This window comes from Talpa occidentalis, unplaced genomic scaffold (assembly GCF_014898055.3).
Source record: "Talpa occidentalis isolate TD23 unplaced genomic scaffold, MPIMG_talOcc4v2.1 talOcc4.6, whole genome shotgun sequence".
In the NCBI taxonomy this organism is placed as follows: Eukaryota; Metazoa; Chordata; class Mammalia; order Eulipotyphla; family Talpidae; genus Talpa; species Talpa occidentalis.
In genome coordinates this window covers 121544236-121567480 of record NW_023604972.1, presented here as the reverse complement: position 1 = coordinate 121567480, position 23245 = coordinate 121544236, and the positions used below count along the sequence as shown (strand labels likewise).

General features: G+C 40.2%; 1 protein-coding gene and 1 long non-coding RNA gene across 3 annotated transcripts in view; one reads left to right on the top strand and one right to left on the bottom strand.

The window, feature by feature from the left end:
• The window catches only part of SLC1A3 (solute carrier family 1 member 3), an 80582-nt gene that overhangs the window by 20929 nt on the left and 36408 nt on the right, over positions 1–23245 (top strand). Inside the window, exon 3 of one of the 2 annotated variants that reach the window (XM_037529069.2) lies at positions 2145–2282. In XM_037529069.2, the coding sequence (XP_037384966.1) occupies positions 2145–2282 (138 nt within the window). Of the gene's footprint in view, positions 1–2144; positions 2283–2733; positions 3193–23245 lie in introns of those variants that run through there. The other variant, XM_054687939.1, reaches the window with a different exon arrangement.
• LOC119260186 (uncharacterized) overlaps positions 6667–23245 on the bottom strand; it is a 119197-nt gene continuing 102618 nt past the window's right edge. Inside the window, exon 3 of the long non-coding RNA XR_008549108.1 lies at positions 6667–6754. This is a non-coding gene — a long non-coding RNA (uncharacterized LOC119260186). The remainder of the gene's footprint in view (positions 6755–23245) is intronic.

Sequence of the window (23245 nt, the reverse complement as noted above, 5' to 3'; positions counted from 1 at the left end):
TGATGAATGGGGGATAATAGCTCTACTAACAGATAGGCAGCTTAGAAATGAACTTGTGAAGCCAAAGCTGATCTTAACTTGTTATATTGGAGCTAGTGATGATTCCTAACAGCTTATTATGGTCAAATTACAGATGCATCACTAGGAGTATTAGTTGTTGCATTTGCCACAGAGGCAGGAGGGATGTGAGGGAGGTTAGAAAGTGAGATGTGAGTCCAGATTGCCTGGATCTAAATCCCAGCTCTGCCACTTGATTAGATATTTGACTTTGATAGAGAGCAGCTATTTGTCTTGGGCAGGTTTTCGGTTCACGCTAATGAGATTTCTCCATCAGGAAATTGATGGTAGAATAGTACCTAGTTCCTGGGGTTTTTATAAGGATTAAATTTATGAAACATAAAGATAAATTTACTAACATGCTGACAACACTGCCTGGCATGTGGCAGGAGCTCAGTGAGCAGGAGCTATTTGCTATTTAAGTGGTACAACCAATATGGGCATACTTTTGTCTCCACTTCGCCACATTTTCCAAGTAAACTTTTCTTCCTTAAACATTTTATTGTTGCATTGGAAGAAGGCAATAAACGTTTTCCTAAAGGCCCTGAAAACTGGGTTAGTCAGATTTTCTAGTCACATAGAATCAGACTCTTAATTAAAATATCAGAGCATATATTCAAAGAATGCATAGTCCTTGGTAGCTGAGACCCAACAACTGAAATTGGAGTTGTAGAAACAATTGAAATGAACTTTCATAAAGGATCCCATTTCATAAGAAGTTAGGATGGGGCCTTCCTGGTGGCACAGGCATTAAAGACAGCGCTATCAAGCTATTGCCAGCCACTGCAGCATAAGTTCAATCCCCTGCTGGCCAGGAGCAATCCACATGGTGCAGCAGACCTCTCTTGTCTCGCTCGCTGCTCCCCTCAGCAGTGTATTTCAGTCAGTCTGCCTGTTCTACTCTCCTCTCTCTGGTGAATCCTCTCAAACTACCCCCCCCCCACACACACACACACCTACCTCTGGTCTACACCCCAGTTTTTCTATGCGTAAATAAATAAATCTTTGGGGGGAAAAGTTAGGATGGTTCAAACTCTTTAAAGGCTGCTTGCTTCCTTAAGAGAACTTGTCTACCTAGTATTCACTACCCTTTCCCCAACTTCTAGCTTTTAAATAACTTACACTTTTCTATAGTTTACATGTTTTGTGTTTTTTTTCCAATAAAATTGCAAATCTTAGTAATAGCAGGGCCAAGTTTTGAAAATATTTAAAACATAAAAATAAGTTCCTATCCTTGCACAAAGGAAAATAAATTAGGGGATAGGGAGAAGGAACAAATTTAATTCAATACTCTTGTTAATTTCCAAACATTTCAAAAATCATACATAATTTGATTTGTGTGTAGAGCTGTATTTTTAAAAGTGTATGTCAAACTTCCAGGGGTAGAAAGAAAATGAAGAGGGAATTTACTGGCTTCCCCCCCCATATTCCCCTAAATTTTCAGGGAAATTTTTTGGGAAAAAGCCTGCTTATTTTGAAGTCTGCTCTTGCCAACCACTAACAAGTCTGTGTAATACTGCTACCAAGGCAATATCTTGACTATGTAGTCAGAAAGTGTGGTGTGCAGACAGGATGAAACTAGATTAACAATGTGAATAGAAGTTTTTTAAATTAGAAAGAAAAGAAAATCTCACTGCTTTGTATAAGTGGTTATGACATTAGCAGTTCTAACATCTGTTATTACAAAGGAACTTGGTTATAGCAGGATTTTTCTTTATTGCCTTGTTCTTGGGTACAGGGATACATGGATACATTCCAGTGATGCCCCTCCCTTGTAACTCCACTGAGTCCTGTGAACCTGGATTCCACCCCATTCAAGTTAGACAAAGAAATGTTTCACTTGCTAAAAGCAGGAACATTTTTTTCTCCACATTCTACTTGAAGCCCCTGGATTCAGACAGACCCTTCCAGACACCAGTTGAAACAACAGATGCATCCATTTCTCCCAAAGCAGCCCAGATATCGCTGCTTAAAATCAATTGACTATATGTGACAGGAGTAACCACCATCCAAACACCTGATCATTTTTCTATGGCTGTTATTTCAGCTTCAAAAATGTCTTCATTTTCCTCCTGTTTTCCCTTCAGGTACAATCCTTGGATTTACCCTCCGACCATACAAAATGAGCTACCGGGAAGTCAAGTATTTCTCCTTTCCTGGGGAACTTTTGATGAGGATGTTACAGATGCTGGTGTTACCCCTTATCGTCTCCAGTCTTGTCACAGGTACCATATGCCTTTTTTTTTCCTAAGTGTGCTTATGGCAAAAGATTGCTTAGAAAAGCAAATGCTTTATGTTTCTGCTGGATGCATGCTCTGTTCTAGAAAAAAAAAAAAAGTCCCTTCAAAATGATGGAAAGGAGGCTTTAGTAATGCATGAATGATTATAACTCTCGTATTTTACCAATCACAAGAGGAAACGGATTGAAACAGCCACGTAATTGGTCAGCCTCACTCCCAAAGAGGCACCCTGCTAAACACTACACAACCAGCCTTCTCTGACCACAGCGATATAGTTGACAACAGCGTACAACAGGTCTGTTTTCTCACCCTCTTATCCCACCCAGATAACATCTGGTTGGACAGCCTATTAGCTATTGATGCAAGAATGCTTGTTCTCAGAGCCACCAGGACTTGAGCGGGAGCCTTCTTGGAAGCCTCATCAAGAGGTAATGCCCACAACACACTCACCAACTCTGCTGCCACCAACACTTTATCTTTTCCTGGTGAACCCGCATGATTTCATTTCCTTCTCCAGTTGTCCCCACCCACCCCCATGACCTTTTACGCTGGTGGGAGAATGGGGAGGGGGTGGGAGATTTCCCCGTCTGGATCTTTTGTTAGTGAGATTCTTTGATTTTCAATGAGTGGAAAAATTGGCAGGACAGGATTCTGTTTTCTAGGACAGTGAGTTAACAATTTACTCCTGCATGGGAAATGGTTAAAGAGGCATTTGTGTGTGTGATTGGTGAACACAGAGCCAAGTAATTAAAAAAAAAAAAAAATGTGACTGTACGTTCCTTCCTGCCCACTCTTCTCTTTCCCCACAGCACATCTCTGACTTGGAGAAGGAATTTCCATAGACACTGCCCCAGCAGGATGGTTTCTGGGTTTGTAGCTAAAGCCCAGAACTCAGGTATTACTGACCCTGTTCTCTTTCCCACCCTTGGCTCACCGTCCTCCCTTAGGCAGAACACTTGGCCTCCTTGTGAGCTGATCTGAGATCTTTCCTCCTCCCAGGGAGTTCTCAAGGATATTTATAATCTTCTTTCAAGATCTCTCTGTAATAAGAACTTCATAGGTCAACTCCGAAGTCGTGGGGAAAGATTCTGGCCACTACATGCCTTGGAGTGCTGGCCGTTACTTGGACAGAAACTATGTCAGTTTTGTTTTGTTTTTTTTTCTCTGCTGGCTTCTACTTGTCCAGAGCTTTAAGCAAGTGATTGCTTGTATGCCAAGGACGCCCATATGGAGGATGATGGCCCATAAAACAATCATGTAGGCAGGATGATTAGGGCACTTGTTGAAACTGCCCTGATCCATTGCTGGCTAGAGGTAATCGTAGCAGCCACAATTCTTATCATAGAAGAGAGATTAAATCTGACGTGATTGCACATCCTTGTCTTATTATCCACGTGATACCATCTTTCTGGAAAGCAAACTCTTCACAGTTAGCACTTACAGAACAGAATTTATATCCACCATATTATTTCATGGAGCAAGGAATTCTTGGCCCTCTCTATTAGTGGGAGTCTGAAATGAGTAACTGCAGTCTCCCTCACACTATACTAAGGGGTCGTGGATTTCCTAACACTATTTCTTCAAGGACTGACCAGCGTTAGCAGTTTCTGCTTTCTGTAATTGGGCAAAAATTGTGTTACCCTTTATAAGAGGAAAGCCCTCATTCAGTACAACTAGAGAAAGTATTATTTCCCTTAGTAGCAATTCTAGTTAACAGTTGCCTTGAATTGCAATTTTCTTGTGTTTTCTAATACTTAATATATAACTTTATCAGAGGAATAAGAGCTTTCACAGAGTAATTTGCAGAAATAAAACACTATGATGCAATCCTTTTGCATGGTTAAAAAGAAATATGTGGGAGGGCCTCCCCTGGTGGCACAGCAGTTGAGCACTGGGCTGCGAGGCTGCCCGCAGCCTCTGCAGCGCTGGTTCGTTCCCTGGCCGCCAGCAAGGGTCCCACAAAAAAAAAAAAAAAGAAAGAAATATGTGGGGAAACCTTGGAGAAATTGCCAGTTGCCAGCAACCTATGTAAACTTTTAAAATGTAACCTAATTGCAAGTTGAGATCATTTAGTGAGGCTCAGCTCTTCTTTAGACCCTGTGAAGACCAGAAGTTTGAGGGGCATAATTTTCTAAAGATCTTTTTAAGATGTTAGTCTTAAAGAAGTAATTTCCAAGCTGTCCAGTAACTTGGATACTTACAATCAATTGGAATGAATGATTCAAGAAGAATTTTCTTCAGAGTTTTAAGTACAATGATTATGAACCCAAGAGGGATATGACCCATGGAAATGAGGAGGAGGGGTGATACTTCTGGAGATTGAACACCCACCTCGAGACTCCCTGTGTGGATCAAGAGATGTTCTTGGAGAATGAGCTGCCTAGAGGGGAGCAAAGGTATGGCCACCATTTTAGAATGGAAAAGCAAAGGCAAATGCAACTGGTAGGCAAGCAGTAACATCAATATAGGAAACTGACATTCAGGTTCCTCATTGTTGTCCTACTTTGATAAAGCCATGGATACATAGAAATAGTTCTCTTCAGCAGGAAAAGCAACAGGAATAAGTGTGATGGTGAGTGAGAAGTGAAGTGACCCAGCTGCAGAATAGTGTATACAAAGAGAGGCAAAGGGACTACTGTGTCTTGAAAAGTATCAGCTCTGGTCAGTGTTGCCATGTGTCAACAAGGGCCAAATCTTCCCATTTTTCAAAAGAATCAAGAATCCAGAAGTTCAAACATTTTTAAGAACCTTCAGATTTTTAACTGTTCAATATAATTAACAGGACAAAACACTGCAAGCTAAACAAAATGTATTTGTGGGGCTGATCCAACACTTGCATTATTCCATCAGAATTCAGGTTTGAATATCGGTGCTGTTGATTATGGGAAATGCACTGCTGGACCTGTGCTATCAGGCTGTCACTGGGTGTCACATGTTGCCTTATTCCACTGTTGACAGTTAAGCCAAAGCTTAACATGGAAATAACTCTCAAGCATCATATTTATTGTTACCTAAACAGCTCCACTCTATTTTCTAGGTATACCTATGTTGCATAAGAGTTACACCGCTCTTTTCTGTACCCAACATTAGAATAGGAACTCAGAGGTCATGCTCTCCACAGAGAGTATTTCCCAATGGGAAAATGCTTGACAGATTTAGTGCTCTTAAGTTCAACAGTCCTTGGGTTTGTGAGAATAGAAATTAAAATGCATGAAAAACTATATTGCATTTCTTAGACTAGATTTTGATTTTGCAAATTCTGTCCATTTAACTGTACTAAAGTCACATAAATTTGAGAAATCCAAGTTAAATTTTTGTTTCCGAAACCACCGTGTTTGTGAGTTATAGCTCTAGAGTCCCTGTAAGCCACATTTTCCTTTTCCTGAATCTGAAATATCAATCTTCCCAAACATCCTTGGTGTACATTAGCATTCTAGAAGCTGCCAGAGAGAAGCTGGGAGAAAGCCTAATGGCTAGATTTGTACTCAAGTACCTTTTTTTTTTTTTTTAACAAGCAGAGTATGTCTGTGCCAACACACCACACAATAAAATAGGGATTTGGCGCCAATTTCTATTGATTTGGTCGGGGTAGGCAGCCAAACTAGGTACTTCATGCCAGAAATATGAGTTGGTTTGACTGACTTAGTCTGATTAAACTCACTAGATAATAATTAAACTCCATTTCAGGTTGTGCTGTATAAACATATCACCTCCTCCTTACTTTGAAATCTTTTCAGAAAACTAGTGCCTCTTTTCTATTCTAAGTGCACATTCCTTCTCTATGATTTACCTCCAAATAAATCTTTTGTGTCTCCAGTTTTCTGGAAGGGGGGAGTGTAACTTTTCGCAATTGTGAAATTTCGCAGACTAAGTAAAAAGGGATGGTAGGGGTGTCGGCAGAAACAGTAAAAGTGGCAGCAGTGTCTGGGGTCTGTGGTAGGCACACTGGAGGTAGAATTATAAAGTGAATGAAGTTTATTTTTTAACAGCCATTCATTCACAGCTATTTATTAAGCTCTTACTATGTCAGGCCCTGGGCTAGACACAAGGATACGTGAACACAAATATCGTCCCCAAAAAGATGCATAAAGGACAGGGAGTGAGAATCTTCTCTGAACCCATTAAATCACACAGTATACAAAAGCAAATTCTAGTTCCATCAATGAGGGAGAAGGGATGATCTTACTCCCAACAAGAAAGACAATTTGATTGATTTTAAGAACATGATCCAGTACCTGATTTTTTGAGTCATGGCATCTGCATCTCAAAGTTATATGAGCACCACCCCTACCATCATTTACTTAAAATTTTCTTTAAATTAAATTAATATTTTTTTCTTCCACTGCCTTTAATCAGTGAGGGAAATGGATACCTTACTTGCCTTGTGAAGGAGATAATATATTACAGTATTAGAAGATTCTCCACTGATTCTATTGCTCACTAAAACCTCTGAGAGCCTAAAACAAAAAGAGAGAGAGGAGGTTTACAAATGTTAATAAGGTTAAATATGCACTAACACCAAAATAAAACTTTTTCTTTCCTGTTAAATGAAGGATTGAAAATACTAAATTAAAAAGAATTTCTAAAATACTAAATTAAAAAGAATTAAAAAGAAAAACTTTCTCACTTTGGGTTTTAATCTTAATTAAGGAGGAATTCTGTACCACCAGAATAAATAAATACCACTGTGTTTACCCCACTTTGGGAAACACTGATCTGGTTGACCCATTCCTTCCAAGTCATGGTCCACCTTCTACCTAAACTTTTCTAAGGACAAGAGATCTTTGGAACACAAAGATCTTTGGGAAATGCTAACCAGTCTTTTGTATCCAAGAGGAAACAAACAAATGAAAAAAACAAAACAGGAAAACAAAGCCAAACATCTAGCTGCCTGTAACCCCTCGGCCCTATGACAAGCCCCATAAAAGGCTAAGTAGTCTCGGGTATTTCCTTCCAAATGTGTAGATCAGGAACTGAGTGAAACATGGGACTTAACTATAGGTGAAGCCAACAAGCTGCAATCACCAACAAAGGGCTCTCTTACCTGAGAAAATAAAAAAATAATAAACATTGTGCCTCAAATTATGACCCTTGGCTTTAGAAAATTAACAATTGCAGTAAGAGCCAAAGATTTTTCATCTCACCTAACATAAGAGGGCAAAAAAATGAGCTATTCCTAATTTTTGGGGTATATGCAGGGTTTGCTAAGGACTTGCAGAAATGAGAGCCAAACCACTTAAGAAAAAATTAGTATCTTGAACTATTTATTCATCACTATGACTCTGACATACAGTTGAGACCTATTTGAAGCACTCCAGGGGCTTATGAATAAGGAAAGGGACTTTAGGTTCCTCCCCTTACCCCCTACATACCCATTTTATAGACGAGGGGGCAAAAGGTTATCTATCTCAGGTGGAAAGGAGTTTCTTGGGGCCTCCCTTACATTCCATATACAGCAAAGGTGATATGGACACTAATGTTATGGGGCCGAGTTGAGGATTTATCCTCGGCATGAAATATGTGCTCCATTAGTGGTAGCCATTGGCAGTAAGGTAGCAGCAGCAAGAGCTGTCCTGGTGGTCCATACTGTATAAATGAAGATTCTAGAGCAAAAAGAGAGAGCTTTAGTTCAAGGGCATGTAACTAAAAGCCTCTAGCTTCCATGTATCTCCTTTGTCAGCCATCTTTGCTAGGATCACTTTCCTATTAAAGGTAAACTAAAGAAACCATGAAGCTAATCCAGTAACAACATGGGAGCTTGAGAGAATTCCTTCCTCACCACTGGAAAGAATTGGTTTCTGCCCTGCAGCATGGGGTGTGATTGCCTTTTCACAGCTGCAAAATTCTGAATATTATCACTGGTTATACAACTGCCCAGTCTTTCTCTTCCTGAAAAACTCAGCCCCGGTGTGTGGCACTGTGTATCCCCCCTGGTGCACACACACTGCGAGCAGAGCCTTTCCAGCCAACCAAAACTTAGAGAAAATGAGTCTCTGTCTCAACACGCAAACATTTCATGGTGATCTGGAAACAAACCAGCCAGAAAAAAGCAGCAACTTCAGTTCATTTGAAACTGACAGGCTGGTCCCACCAGTGCTGTTCACAACCATGGGAAGAGAGGCTCAGTAACATCCATCTAGAGCTGGAGGTGGTGGGACATAAGGAAACACCCATCTCTGAGGCAAAGAGATCATCTGGCTTTTTTGCATTCTATAGAGAGGAAAAGAGGAAATCTGGATAATTTAATATTTTATTTTGTGGATTTGGGTTTTGGTTAAGTGGACAAAATCACTTCAGTTTAGCTGTCCCAGAAAACTTACACCTCTTCATCACTGACAACTTCATTCTTGTTGAGGCTTCTTTTATGCCAGACACATTCCTCTGTCCTGAGGAGACCAATGTGAAAAAGACAAGATCCCTGACCTTAAGAAGTTCAAAGACAAGTTGGGAGATAGACTTGTGGTTGCAATATCTCAGGGTGATAGCCACCAAGGCAGGATGAGCCCAGTGGGGGAATAAAGTAGGGAAGGAGCAATGTGACTGTTCCTCTCCCTACTGCAAGTGTACAAAGGTTTGGGGGGATTTCACAGTTTGCGGGCTCCTCACCCATATGCTTACCAATGCAAGGCACGGGGCTCAGAGTGCAGCAACAACAGGGCTATTTACAAAGGGGACATTGGAATAAGAAAAGAGTCTCCAAGGCCACAGCGGCCAGCTAGCCCACCTCAAATAGTGACCACAGTGTCCAATAGTACAAACCAAAAGTTGCTCATGCAAGAAAGGACTGTCCTGCAGAAGGGAGGCTGGAGCTAGTGGCACACTAGTAAGTGGTAGACCAGGATCCTGCCTACCTGTGGGCAGCACCATGGTAGCACCTCTCCTGAAGCCAAAAAAGTCTCCTGAAGCTTCTTCCAAGCTGAGTCAAACCTTCCCAAAGAGAATCAAGCCTTTCCTCTCACGCTGGCTCCAACTCTGCCCAAGCTTCCTCACTCCAGTCTCTTCTCCCCCAAGCAGCTGCTCTCCAACAACCACCAAAACTGACTCAAGCCCATGCTAAGTCTCTGCTTATACCCCCGCTCCCGGTACGTGCCTTTCAAATCTGATTGGTCCATTTTCCAAACCAGCTGTTTCCAAGCCTTAATTGATGCTGGTGCAAGCTTGAACCTAATTGGCACCAGTAGGAGCTCAGAACTGGTTTGTTTTTAAAACAAGCTCAGGATTCAAAACCAGAACCCTAGTAGTGCATCCAGGTGGCCCTGCACCATCTATGCAGCAGCTGGGCAGCTGAGCGCTGCTGTATCTGAATGGTGCTGGCCAGGTTCAAACCTGACCTGGATGTCTCCAAAGCTGACGTGGGTCATTTTCTCATTCTTCTAAAACCCCAACATGACTGAACCAGGGCCAGCCAGCAAACCCAGCTTCCATGGTGTAGTCCAAGCTGATGCATCTCAACTGGGACACTGGCACATTCAGAGAACTTGGGGTGAGGGCTGAGGTTATACTGTCTCTCCTGCTTTCAGGCTCCCTAGTCAGGAACAACTCTACTAGCAGGGAAGGAGAGCATTTTCCTTTTGTCCTGCATTGTTTTCCACACATCTGAATCTTTCACCATTAAATGCAGTAAGAACCAGGGGTGAGGTCCTGTGAATATGAACATTCACCCCAGAGAATGTGGTCTCACAGATGGTAAGTCAGAGAGAAGAGGTGCCCTGACAGGATTTCCACCAGAGAAATTTCCCTTTCAGAAGGAGCCACTCAGCTTTCAGCAGGGGAAGGCATGTAGAGGTAATACCATGCGACTTGGCACCCAGAGTGGGAATCCCCTCCATGCCTGGAAGGTGGCCACCAAGCTATGCCTGAACGATATATTCTTAGGTAGTCTGAACTATTGAGCTGAAAAGTCTATTTCCTGTAAGATCCACTTACTGGTCCTAATTGAGCCATATGGAGCAATAAGATGATGACAGATCTTCAGATGGTTTTAGGAGGGAATCTGAGCCCAGGCCTAGTGGCTTAATTTTCTTGTACCCGATTCTTCTAGGCCCTTTACTTTTCAGGCGGCCCACCCCCACATCCCAGTGTGTTCCCGGAACTGAACCCAGTGCTTCACATGCCACACAACTGGGTAAGGACAGTGAGCTGGACCCAACCCTCTGCTGATACCAGATAGGGCTGGGCCAGCTCTCTATCAGCTGCCACAAACCATTGTCTCAGAGGCATTTTGCTGGTGGTCTCCTCACCCTTCAGAACTTACTGATTTTGAGGAAAAATTGTGGTAAAAATTTGAACAAAACTGCAGAACAATTCTTCAGTTGAAATATCAGAGACCCCAGGCTCAATATGAGATAGAACTTTCCCAAAAGACTTGGACCTGCGTGAGCAGGACTTATCTACTAATGTTAGCAGCTTCAGGTTAATGTGATTTTGATCAGTCCTGGTTTGTAAAACATTTTTGAATGGTCTTATTAAAAATAAGGAATATTTTAAAGTTTCCCTTTGAAATTAAGTTATTTTCTTAAGAAATGCAGATTTTATTTAAGTTGCCGGTTGATAATTTTCTTTAAACCACTGTGGAGCTGGGGGTCTGTGGGAGGTGTTAGGAATAAAAGCATTTCTTCTGTTGATACAACAATGATTCCAGGATCTGATGGATTCTGACGTAAGCATTGCAAGTGGTGATGAAGCTGGCTGGATAGGATGATTCTGTAGTGAGATGCCATCTTGTATACCTCTAACTTCTGGAGTTCACGTTCTGAGAGTCTGTACTGTCCCATACAGATTCATATGCTACATGAGATGTGCTTTCCCATTTCCATCTCCCACCTTCCTCTCCCCAGAATTCTTCAATTAATTGATATGAAATAGGGCTTGGGAGTGGATGTTTCTTTATGGTTCTCCGGGTGATTCTACTGTGCACCCACGGTTAAGAACCACCACTGCATGGTTTTCTAGAATCATTCCCTGGGTGTGGCATCACATAATTCAGGTCCTTATTAGTTCAGATACCTCCTCTCCCAGGAAGCCTTCTCTGGTTTTCTCCTGAGCCCTATTAATACATGCTCACAGAGGGAGAAGTTTATTTTTTTATCCTACATGGTTCTATTTAAAGTCATTTCAATAAAATGAATGTTTGTTATTTATATGAGTAAAGCAATATAGAACTATAAAGCGTAAAGCATGAAAACCACACACACATACACATGGTCTTCCAATCTATGGACTCTAATTTGAACAGATTTCTGCTAGTACTGCTTACATTGGAAATAACTGCGAACCTGCATTCCATTGTGAAAGCTGCTCTGTGTCCTGTAAACTTAGTAAAGAGATGCTGGCTTTTCTACCAGCAGAAAGAGACAAGGAGACAGAAAGAGAGAAGTTCAAGGAATTCTGTGACAATGTCAAGGACTGTACTCCTCCAGGACAGCACCTCTGTTGGGTTTGGTGCAGATTTCATGATCAGCAGGTAGCAGACTTCGAGGTGATGGTATTCTCTGCTGCAAGATTGTCTGTAGAATTTTCAGTCTTTGTGAATCTGGGTAGAATCTAGATTTCCAAGTTTTATGTTTCTGTAAATCCACCTCAATGGGCAAGATACATTTCTCTTGAGCTTCTTTTTTGGAGAAGATCCTTGCAGTAATCTCAGCCCCCCAGGCTAGAAGTCAGAGCCCTACACCAATTGCGCTGACTTGACTAACCCCTCAACATCTACACTACCAGAGAAACACAGATTTCAAAAGCTCATTTCTGGACTTCCTCATATTGGGGAAAGAGCTTTTACCATCATTGTATTTAATTATTTATTTTTAACAATTGCTTGAGTTTCCATCTGAGTTTTCTTTACAGGAAAGAAACTTCCCCTAAATTACTAAGGGGATTTCCTCTCACAGGGCATTGGATTAAGGGTGGCCTGGGTATGAGCTTCGTGATTCTGAGCATGGGTAAACAAGTAGAAGGAACTGTTGGCCAGTCAAGTAGGGAGAGTTCTATAAGAAAAACAAGATGATTGTAGATTCTTAGATCCAGTCTATAAAGATGACATCCATATTGCAGGCTTGTCAGCACTGTTGAGGTGGGGGCAAGGAGGTTGTTAATACACACACACACACACACACACACACAATCTTATTTCATCTGTAATACCCATAGGTCCTCTCCCCCACCTGTATACTTTCCTACCACTGAATTATTTTGAAGCAAATACCAGATGTTTCATTGCATTTCTGAAAACAAGGGAAACATAAGTCTAATATTTTCAGATATTTTAAATGTGTTTTTAGTTTCTTTAATGTCACATATACAGACACCCCAGAGCTGTCAGTCACTTGAGAAAATGTTGCTAAACGAGCTATTTACTTTCTTTCCATTTATGGTACAAATTTCTCTACCAGAATTTTATTTTTCTATAGCCAGAGCAAGACATCTCTTTAGTAGGTGATGATGCAATAAAATGTTGATGCTTTAAAATTTGGGGACATAATTTTTCATTATAGCACATAACGAGTGTGTATGTGCATAAGTAGCGTTATATGTTTTCTTTTTCCCAAGTACTATAGCCTGACCATGCTTCTAATATCGGTAACACTTTTTAGTTCAACTTTTCCAGAACTTGTTTCTGTTTTAAGGTGTCTTAACTAGATTATTTCTAGTTAAACTACAATTTGAATACATTAGTCTCAAGCGTTTTTGTGTTAAGAGTTGATATTTCATTACTTTAGAAAGCTCGCTTCCTCAAAGTAGATCACAAAGTTTTCCCAAATTGTAATACAGTGATAGATACAAACAAATCATTAATGTCAGCATGACTCACTACACACTAAGTATTTAAGAAAAAATGGAAACCTGATAGCGTACATACTGGAATCTTGCCATATATTTTTATTTTAAAATAGAATTTGGTAGTCTTATCTTGGGACTATACTTCATGACTATCTGCAAGCATTCCTTTGCCATGGTCCCCAAAGATAGTTTCAGAGCCAGACATTAATATAGTAGTTCTTTAACCTACTTAGATATAACTGAAAATTCACAACACTAATTAAATATTTACATAGTTAATGCTATAATATGACATAGAACACCTTATGCAGTGTAAGAGCAAAACCATTAATACATTTCCATGAATAATATTAGCTATTAATCTTAAGGGTGATTGACAATTTCAAATTTTCTAATATCATTGAGGTATAATGTATTTTTAAGCTTTTTTGCTATCTTTGAGATAAAAGGCAAGGAAGGATTAAGAAAAAAAATGCATAAACTCTTATATTGAAAAAATTCAGTTTATTGCCTTTCTTCATTTCCCCCTCTAAAACGGTCACAAATCATCATTATGTGATTTTAGTTGAAAACATTAGGATGTAGAATACAGAACACTGATGTTCTATGAGAATATGGCTTGAAATCATTCTGCAAGTTTCCATTAAATATCTAAACACTAACTTAACAATTACCAAGTGGAGTCAAGGGCCTGAAAAGTGCTGACTACATAAGCACGTTTTCCTCGTGAGTATATGCATTATGCAATGTGTATTAGACTTTCAACTGGTAGAAACATACTTGTTGCCAGACTTGTCCCCTGAAAATAACATTTCTTGTTCCTTAGAATGATAGAAATCTAGTTTGCAATAGAGAAAGAGAGGTTTTTTTATTTGTATGAAGTCCCTAGAATTGGGCCTTGCTGGTGGCCCAGGCAGTTGAGCGCAGCGCTGTGAAGCTGTCTGCAGCCTCTGCAGCGCAGGTTTGATTCCCTGCCGGCAAGGGAGATACCCACATGGTGCGGCAGACCTCTCCTGTCTTGCCCGATGCTCCCCTCAGCAGTGTTTTCGGTCCATCTGCCTGTTCTGCTCCCTGCTCTGTCTCTGGTGAATCCTCTCACCCTCCCGCACATCTGGCTTATACTCCGGTTCTTGTATAAATAAATAAATCTTTAAAAAAAATAAAGACCCTAGAATTATTTCTTGGCATATTGGTATACACTTAACATTTACCTTATTTCAAGATGGCACTTCATTTTAACAGCTTTACTGAAATATTCACATATTACATATAATATATGCATATTAAGTGCATAAGTCAATGGTTTTTAGTATATTCACAGAGTTGTGCAATTCGTACCACAATTTTAGAACATTACATTACCTTAAAGAAAAAACCATACTTCCTTAGCCATCACCCCCCAATCGCCCCATTCTTCCAGCCCTAGGCAAACACCAATCCATTTTCTTTCACTCTAGAGCTGTCTAGACTTTTTCACGTAACTGAAATCATGCAACATATAGTCCTTCATGACTGGCATCTTTTACTTAAAATGTTTTCGAGATTTTTGTCACTTTGTCCTTATGCCTGGGTTTCACTCCTGGATACTTGGCTTATCCAGAATGTTATTTCTTGGGGACAGTGATCAGAGAGTCTTTATATTGAGATATTCCTCAGTACCCCCTCTGTTTGGCCTGAGAAAGTCTGTGAGGGTGAGGATGGGGTAGTGGGAGACACAGGCTGAAACAAGAGGAACTCTGCATGACAAGGTGCCTCCAAGAATGGGATGCTAAGACTGTACTGCTGAGACAAATCTCATTGATATGACATAGATTTTATGAGCTGCATCAATGTCCTGGTGTATCTAAATATCTAGAGTGGCCCCATTGCTAAACTAAGTCTGTTCAGGTCTTTTTAAAGTACTGTGGAACTATATATACATTATAATTATTTTTATTGTGAAGCATAATTCCAGGTCACTTATTTTCTTTTTTTTTAAAGATTTATTTATTTATTTATACGAGAACCAGGGTTCAGGCCAGATGCATGGAAGGGTGAGAGGATTCACCAGAGACAGAGCAGGGAACAGAACAGGCAGACTGACGAAATACACTGCTGAGGGAAGCAGCAGGTGAGACAGGAGAGGTCTGCTGTGCCATGTGGGACCCTCGCCGGCTGGCTGGGATCGAACCCAAGCTGCAGAGGCAGCAGACAGCTTCACAGTGCTGCACGCAACCACCTACACCACCAGGGGAGGCCTGGTCACTTATTTCAACTGAGAAAGAAAATAAATGTTTGAACTTGGGCGATTGCAAGAAAAGGCCTGCAAATTGTGATTTTAGGACACACTCCTGTTAAAATCACTAGTAAAACCTCAAATCTAAATCTTGAGCTCTGCATCTCTGAGGAATGACTTCTCCTGCCTTTTGCCCATCAGTAAGCGCCACCTGACCTTTCTCAGTAAGTTTAGGGTTGTTTCACTCCATTTCTAGTTCACGTCTTGAATTCTCAGCAGTCAGTTTTACTTTTACTTGATAAGCTAGTTTATCATGCTACTGATTATTGCTCATTTTTATGTCTGAAGAGGACTAGAACCCAAGCAGTGGGTTGATTTTGACATTGGTATTGATTTTGACATCTTCTTATAGATATGTAAGTAATGTACTGGCTCATTGTAAGTCATTCCTTTGTATTCACTAAAGAAAACCCCCCAAAGATACTTTGGCATAAGCTAAACTTAAGCCACTGGACAAGGAACAGGACTATATTGTTAAGGGGAAAATATAGAAGGCTGGGTCTTTTGGATTGATGTCAAGGAGAGCAATATTAGTGCTGCTTCCAGAGACAGGAAGGGGTATCAGTCTGACCAAGGCAACTCTGGAATTTTAAAGAACGCCGATAGAGTATTTCAGGGATTCTTGTTGATAACAAGGCCTGGCTTATTTCTCACTAATAATTGCTTCCCTCTGTTTATTTTGCTGTTTCAGATTATCCTTTCTGTGTTGAACTCCCTACAAGGGGCATAAAATTAAAACCCTCAAAAAAATAAACAAAATGCCCCAAGCTTTTTGGAAAACTAAATGTTAGACATTGTTCAGTAATGTCTGCCCCTGTGGTGGACAAAACCACACTCTGGTATGAGTATTGCCTTTGTTCTTCAGTCCTGTGCTTTGCTTTTGGTGGCCTGGGGCCAGAGTTTCCTTTCCAAGTGCAAGCTGCATGAAGGTAGACAGTGTGTCTCCTCTCTTATTAAGTTTTGCAGTCAAGCTTCTCGGTAGGTACCACAGTGGCACAGGCTCTGTGATGGTTTGTACATGTCGATAATGATAATTGCAGCTCTGTAGTGGGGAATGGGATTTGAATATTAGAAGGAAAACAACTGGAGACATCATTTTTGTGGTATCTTCAAGGAGAAAATTCCAACTAAGTGGTTCCTAAGTTTTTACAAACATTCTTTTTTTAGTATTTCTGTTTCAAGAGTCACAAATAACACATATGTTTGAGAAAAAATAATTCATTGAAGTTTTACAGAAACAAGTAATTCTTGCCTCAGTGGCAGACAAATAAGAGCATGTGAAGGAAGCAAAGGGACATACAGGAATGTCAAAGGACACAATATCCTCCCCAAGTTCATTAAGGATTGAGGGTAGAATTGACCTCCTGGGGTGATTTTCATTGAAATCATCTCTGTCTACAACCTTGGTGTCCCAGGCTAAAATGTATCTAATAAAATATAGGCCCCAGATGACAGCACATTATAGAACACATATTTTCAACAGCTGTAATGAAGTTAAGACTCTGTTCACCTCGTACTCAAGGAGATGCAAGAAAGCTTTATGATTCTGCATAGCTAAGTTCCAGGTTTTCGTTTTTAAAAGCTTATAGTTACCCTGCTGAAAATGTGTAATTCTCCTTTTGTGATTTCCAATAAGAGTCTAATTTGATCATTTTTCTCCTAAAATACTCTACAAGCCCTGTGAGTACTCAACAAACACTCACTGTTAACCAGTTTCTATTTTCAGCCACATGCTGGTCATAATGCAACTTATTAAGGGGATTTGAATGACATAATTTAATTCTTTTCCATGTACAAAAGGCAAAATTAACTGCCATGATTTTTTCTGGAGCAAAGCATACTTGATCTTTCCAAATAAATGTTTTCACTTTTGAAATTCAATCAAGATACACTCAAATTCAAATGTATCTCTTGTTTAGTAGAGTATTTCTTTTGGCATTCAAAATGATTCCAAACTCTGCTCAGAAAACAGAGAGAGAGGAAGATCAAATATAGTAAGGCAAATTTAATCAGTTTTTCTTAAAAAAAATAAGATTTATTTATTTATGCATACAAGAGCTATGGTGTAGGCCAGAGGTGAAGGGACAGGGGAGGTGAGGGCAAGAGGATTCACCAGAGACAGAGTGGGGAGCAGAACAGGCAAATTGACTGAAATACACTGCTGAGGGGAGCAGCGTGCAAGACAGTAGAGGTCTGCCATGCCATGTGGGTCAGCTCCCTGGCTGGGGATCGAACTCATGCTGCAGTATCTGTGCATAGCTTCAAAGTTCTGAGACTTAATCCCTTGTGCCACCAGGGAGCACCTTAATCAGTTTTTCTTTGGCATATTATTCCTGCCATCGATCCATCAGTCTACTCACACCAAAGAGTGCATATACAAATTAAGAGAGAATCAGTGATTCCTTCCTGGAAAGAGATTTTTTTGTCAGCACCAGGAAAAGGCAGGTTGTGGTCAAATTGTGACTGAAAGGCTATTTTAGTAGCAACTGTCCAGATTTCAGCCATTCATCTCATTTTATTTTGACAGCTGAAATCATTTTTTGAGATGTCAGTAGTTGTAAGCTACTATGCTTTAAAAGAGAACAGTTTCTTTTATCACAATGAATCACAGTAACTTCATGGCTCTCTTTTGTTTATTGCTTTCAAATTGAAAGCAAGTGTTATGTGGAGGAGGCTAAAATGGGCGGGCTCTGGCTACTAAGACTTTGGAGTAAGCATTTTGGGGTCCTTTACTTGAATCGTCTGTTATTTTCTATAGTATTATAGTTCATGTAAGCTGTTCTGTATTTCTATGTGATCACATGGCAGTTTCTTTTAATTACAGACTAATTAACATTAAACTTACTCTTTGGCTTATATTTATCCTTTATTTAAAAAACAAGCACATAAATGTGTAAGAAAGAGTGTTTCATTCATCTAAACATCTTTCCATTGTTTTTTAAAATGATTGCTTTACCTCAGTGTTGACAGGCAGATTTTTTTTTTTTTTTAAGATTTGCATGTTCCATTATTTTATCCTCAGGTTGGGCTATACCACCACAAGCAACAAACTTAAGTTTCAAAATTTTAACTAAGGAACTTTACAAGGAAATTTCAGACTTGTGTCAACAAGCCTCTATAACTGATGACTACTATAACTTGGAACTCGGTGCTTAAATTAATTAGAGCCTTCAACATTTACCACTTTTTGCCCCTGTAATTCATCAGATTTGGCCAAATGCATTCTGGAGCATTCTTTCTATAGTCTCCTCCTCTGTGGCGTTTGAAAGTTTGGCTTTTATAATGGTTACCCTAGGAAGGTATTTATGAACCTTGTTCATAATCCAGTATTCTTGTAGGATAAATGCTCAGCCTTCTTGTAATTCTGAGTCACTGAAACCACCATTTGACATGTGCAGATAGTCAAAATCCACATTCAAAAAAGGCAGTCTTATCAAGACCAGGGATTGCAAAGGACCTCTTGGGGCATGAACACACCCAGTGTATTAGAGAAAACGATCCTCCTATTTTTTTTTTTTTTCAACCACATATTGTCAAAAGACTCAGTGGAGGAAAGTGCAGGACTAGGCTCTCTCATAATTCTAACTGTATGTGTGATGTGAGCTTCAAGACTTACTGAGATTTCAGTAGGAAAAAAAAAATCATTCAAAGAGACATCGCATATATGCACTCTTAGATGACATATAATGAACTTTCTTAATTTTATACTATCTATGAACAGTGATAATAACAGTTTTTAAATTCTTTATGTATGTTTAATTATGAAGGTCACAAGTCACTCCTACCTGAATGAACTTAAATGATGGGTTCATGGGTAAAAGATTTTGAGAATTTTGTTATCTCTGTTCCCCCCAAAATGCACAATTGACTTACATTCCTAGTCTTAGGTCTTTCAAAGAAAAAGCACATTCCTATCTCCTGTTGGTTGACAAGAAGATTAAGATTGTAAAGTGATATAAAGAGCAGGGCACCAGCCTTTTTGTAACTTTAAAGGGAAAGATATTTCTATCTCAGGAACTTTGTCCCAACAGATTTGTCTAAAACAATTCCTGGCTGTGTTGCAAGGACAAGATATAGATGACTTTGAGATAATAACCCTAAAAAAAGAGTCCAGATCGATGTTTCTCAAAATGTTTTCAATTCCAACATACCTGAGGGGAAAAAATAAAAATCACTCTTCTTACTAGTTAACAGTAGCTAATATGACCTCTTGTATTTTTTTTTTTAATTTTTTTTTTAATAGAGGCATGTTTTTTTTATTTATTTATTTATTCATTTGTTTGTTTTTTGTTTATACATGCACTGGGTACAGTCAGAAGCACGGGAGGGTGAGAGAATTCACCAGAGCCAGAGCGGGGAGCAGAGCAGGCAGAAGGACCGAAGTACACTGCTGAGGGGAGCAGCGGGCGGCAGGAGAGGTCTGCGCGCCATGTGGGACCCTCCTCTGGTGGCTGGGGAGCAGCCGGGGATCGAACCGGTGCTGCAGAGGCTGCTGGCAGCTTCGCAACCCAGCGCTCAACCGCTGCGCCATCGGGGAGGCCCAGACCTCTTGTATTTTTTAACTGGTGGAGGGGGAGGACAAGAGAAGCTACATAAACTTGAATGGTTTAAAAGAACCAACAATTACTCTGATACCCACGCACATTTCCCCCATTCCTCAACCCTTGGAGTAATGTGTGCCTTTCCCATCGAGAGTTTTTCAAAAATAATGAATAAGTGAATTTTTCAAAAATTGATGCATAAGATGCTCCACTATGGATTACTTTACTGCATTTAATATTCCATTCAAACTTTTAGGCACATCGATTTCACTTTTAAGAATGCATTATAGGGCCTCCCCAGTGGCGCAGCGGTTGAGCACTGGGTTGCGAAACTGCCCGCAGCCTCTGCAGTGCCAGTTTGATCCCTGGCTGCCAGCGAGAGTCCCACATGACACGCAGACCTCTCCTGCTGTGCCCGCTGCTCCCCTCAGCAGTGTATTTCGTCGGTCTGCCTGTTCTGTTCCCCGCTCTGGCTCTGGTGAATTCTTTCACCCTCCTATGCTTTTGACTGTACCCAGTGCTTGTATAAATAAATAATCTTCAAAAATGAAACAAAATTAAAAAATATTTAAAAAAAGAATGCATTATAGGCAAATGTGAAAGTAGAGTTGAGGAAGGCCATTCTCCTTTACTGTTTTTATCTGGAGCATCCCACTGGATATAGAGGCAAGTGAGGAAATGAGAATAAATGTTGGGTGAAGTTATCCACCATTTCCACCTTGACCTTTAGTTCTGGGATGAAAGTGAAAGTCTTTCTCTCTTAGGTACAGGATATAGATTTTTTTTTAATAGTCTGAAGGGAAAACTGCTTTATGTTGGAGTTGTTTATGTCTAAAAATAGAATTCTTCTCCCTAAACAACCATAAAGTCCCTATCCTTCATTTAAAGATCAATACACCTCTTAATAATATCACTTAGTTTTAAAAATAACCCCATTTTTTTTCTTCCTCTCTTTTTACAGTTTGTTGGTTTGAATCAAACCACATTATATGTTGGATTTGTTCTACATATTCTTTCAGTCTCTTTATCTGTAGGCTCTTTGTCTCTCTCTATCTCTGAGGCTCTGTCTGTCTCTCTGCCACATCCCCCACACCCACCTCTTTCTTGTCTTCTGTCTTTCCCATCCTTTCTTTTGCATTTGAAGAGGTCAAACTGTTTGCAGTGTAAAATTAGTTTTCCACAATTGGGATTTTGTTGAATACATCTTCCTAGAGTGGTTCAGTTCTTCTCTGTTCCTCAGATCATGGTTTTTTGGTTGAGAGATTCACAGATAGGTGCAAGTACTAAAAGTCCAGACCTGAAAGAATACTTGAAAAACCTTAGGAACCACAGCTTTTAGAAGTTTTAGAAAAACTCAGTTGGGCAAAGAAAATTTAGCTAGGTAGGGCCCCCACCCCTTGACAATGCATTCCTAGTTCTTTAGACCGAGAAAAAAATCTTATTGTTGTTTCACAATGGGGGAGAGCTATAGGATGAATGACCAGATGTGTGTGCATACCTAGAATTGTCTCCAAAATAAGTTTTTAGACACAGTAAAGACTTCATAATTCTAAGTGCTCTCTCTTTGCTTAAAATGGATCCACCTGTCCCTTTTAAGTTACTAATGTTTTTTAAATTAAATATACTTGACATATAACATTAATTTTAAGGTATGCAATGTGTTGCTTTAATACATTTAAATATTGTAATATGATTGTCAATTTTTGCAATTTTTATCACTACAACAATAACAAGTCTACAGCTACAAACACAAATAATTATAGTGTAATAGTGTCTATATTCAAGTTACAAGATTTTACAGAGCTGGCTCACTATATGAAGACATTTATGGTACATGTACTATAAATATGTCCCTGATGAAAGAACATAAACATGGAGGGAAATTCAGTTAGTTTAGATTTGGAAAGAAAGAGTAGGAAAACTATTAAGTGTTTTCTTAATCAAAGGAAATTTAGAAACACACCCTAGAAACTAGAAACTAGCCTTCTCCTTTGACTTCTCCCCATCTCTCATGGCTGTTGATTCTACCTCTTTAGCTCTGATTTCTCTTGCCGGCCATCACCTCCACTCTGGTTCAGAAACACTGTCTCAATCCTAATCTACACCATCTCTTCCCTGCTCCCAACTCCACCCAGGGTCTTGCTCTTTTCTGACCTGCTTTTTTCCATGGGGACAGTATGATCTTCCTATAACTCAACTCTGAGTTTATCTCCCACAGTGCTTTCGAAATAAAGGTCAAGCCTCTGACCAGGTCTTGTGTGGGGTCAACCCATCTCTTTCTCTCTCATTTCTCATAGCCTCTGCCCTCATCAGCCTGGACTCTTCACCTGAAATCCCTCCTTATTCTCAGGTCTGACCTGGATGTCACTTTCTCCATTGAAACCTTTCCTGCCCACCAGTGTGGTTAGATGGCCCCGTTATCACCCTCCACCTCCTCCAGCCAATTGTAAATGTCATGAAAGCATCCACCGTTTTGTTTGCACTTGATCCACGGTTGCTGGCCACAGTCATTCTCAGAGATCCCCAAGTCTTCCGTGATTTCAGAAAGTGTCCTGAAAGTCTCAACTTTCATGTAAAAAAGTACTATGCTCGGCTTAACATTTTCAGAGACCCCAGAGAAAAGGGGTCAGAGTTCCAAGGTGACCCAGCTACTCCTAAAACTATTACGCTGCTTCCTTGAGGAGCTTCAGAGTAGAAAAGCCAAACATTTGGACTCCTGACTTAGAGAAATATTGCACCCTACTGCCAATTTATGTGGTTGGCTTTGTTTTTTCTTTTTAAACAGGCAAAGAGAGCTTTGCCATGCTTTTCCTGGAAAGGTTCACTGATTCAATCAGTTAATGTTTGGTGGAGTGCCTACTTAAAGCCACGGCAAGCAATTCAGCCCTAGGACATGAGTGTGCGCCCTTTAAAACAGTGAGCATTACATGGGAGTTTTCTGACTGCCAGCTAATTCTCTTCCCTGATAGGCATTTCCGGATGTGAGGAAAGATTTATTTTGGTACCCCCAACTTCAACTGCAGTGTGTGCACGCATGAGTGCACGCACTACACACACACACACCCCATACACACACTCCCTACTTTCTCTCAGTACATAAGATTGGAAACTGAGTTTACACTACAACAGAGTAACTGGCTCTCAGTAACATTCAAGGGGAGGAAGGGCATCTTTCCCTCCCCTGGAACTGAGTACAACAGCTTAAAAATAGAACAATGTGTGTTTGGTGTTTTCTTTTCATCCTCTGCATCAATTACAGGTATACAGTTACAAACACAAAGAGCTGGATTCACGTCTTCTGCACGCCCCTGGAGAATTCCCAGAGTTACCCGGGGAGCGTGAACCAGGCCTAAAAA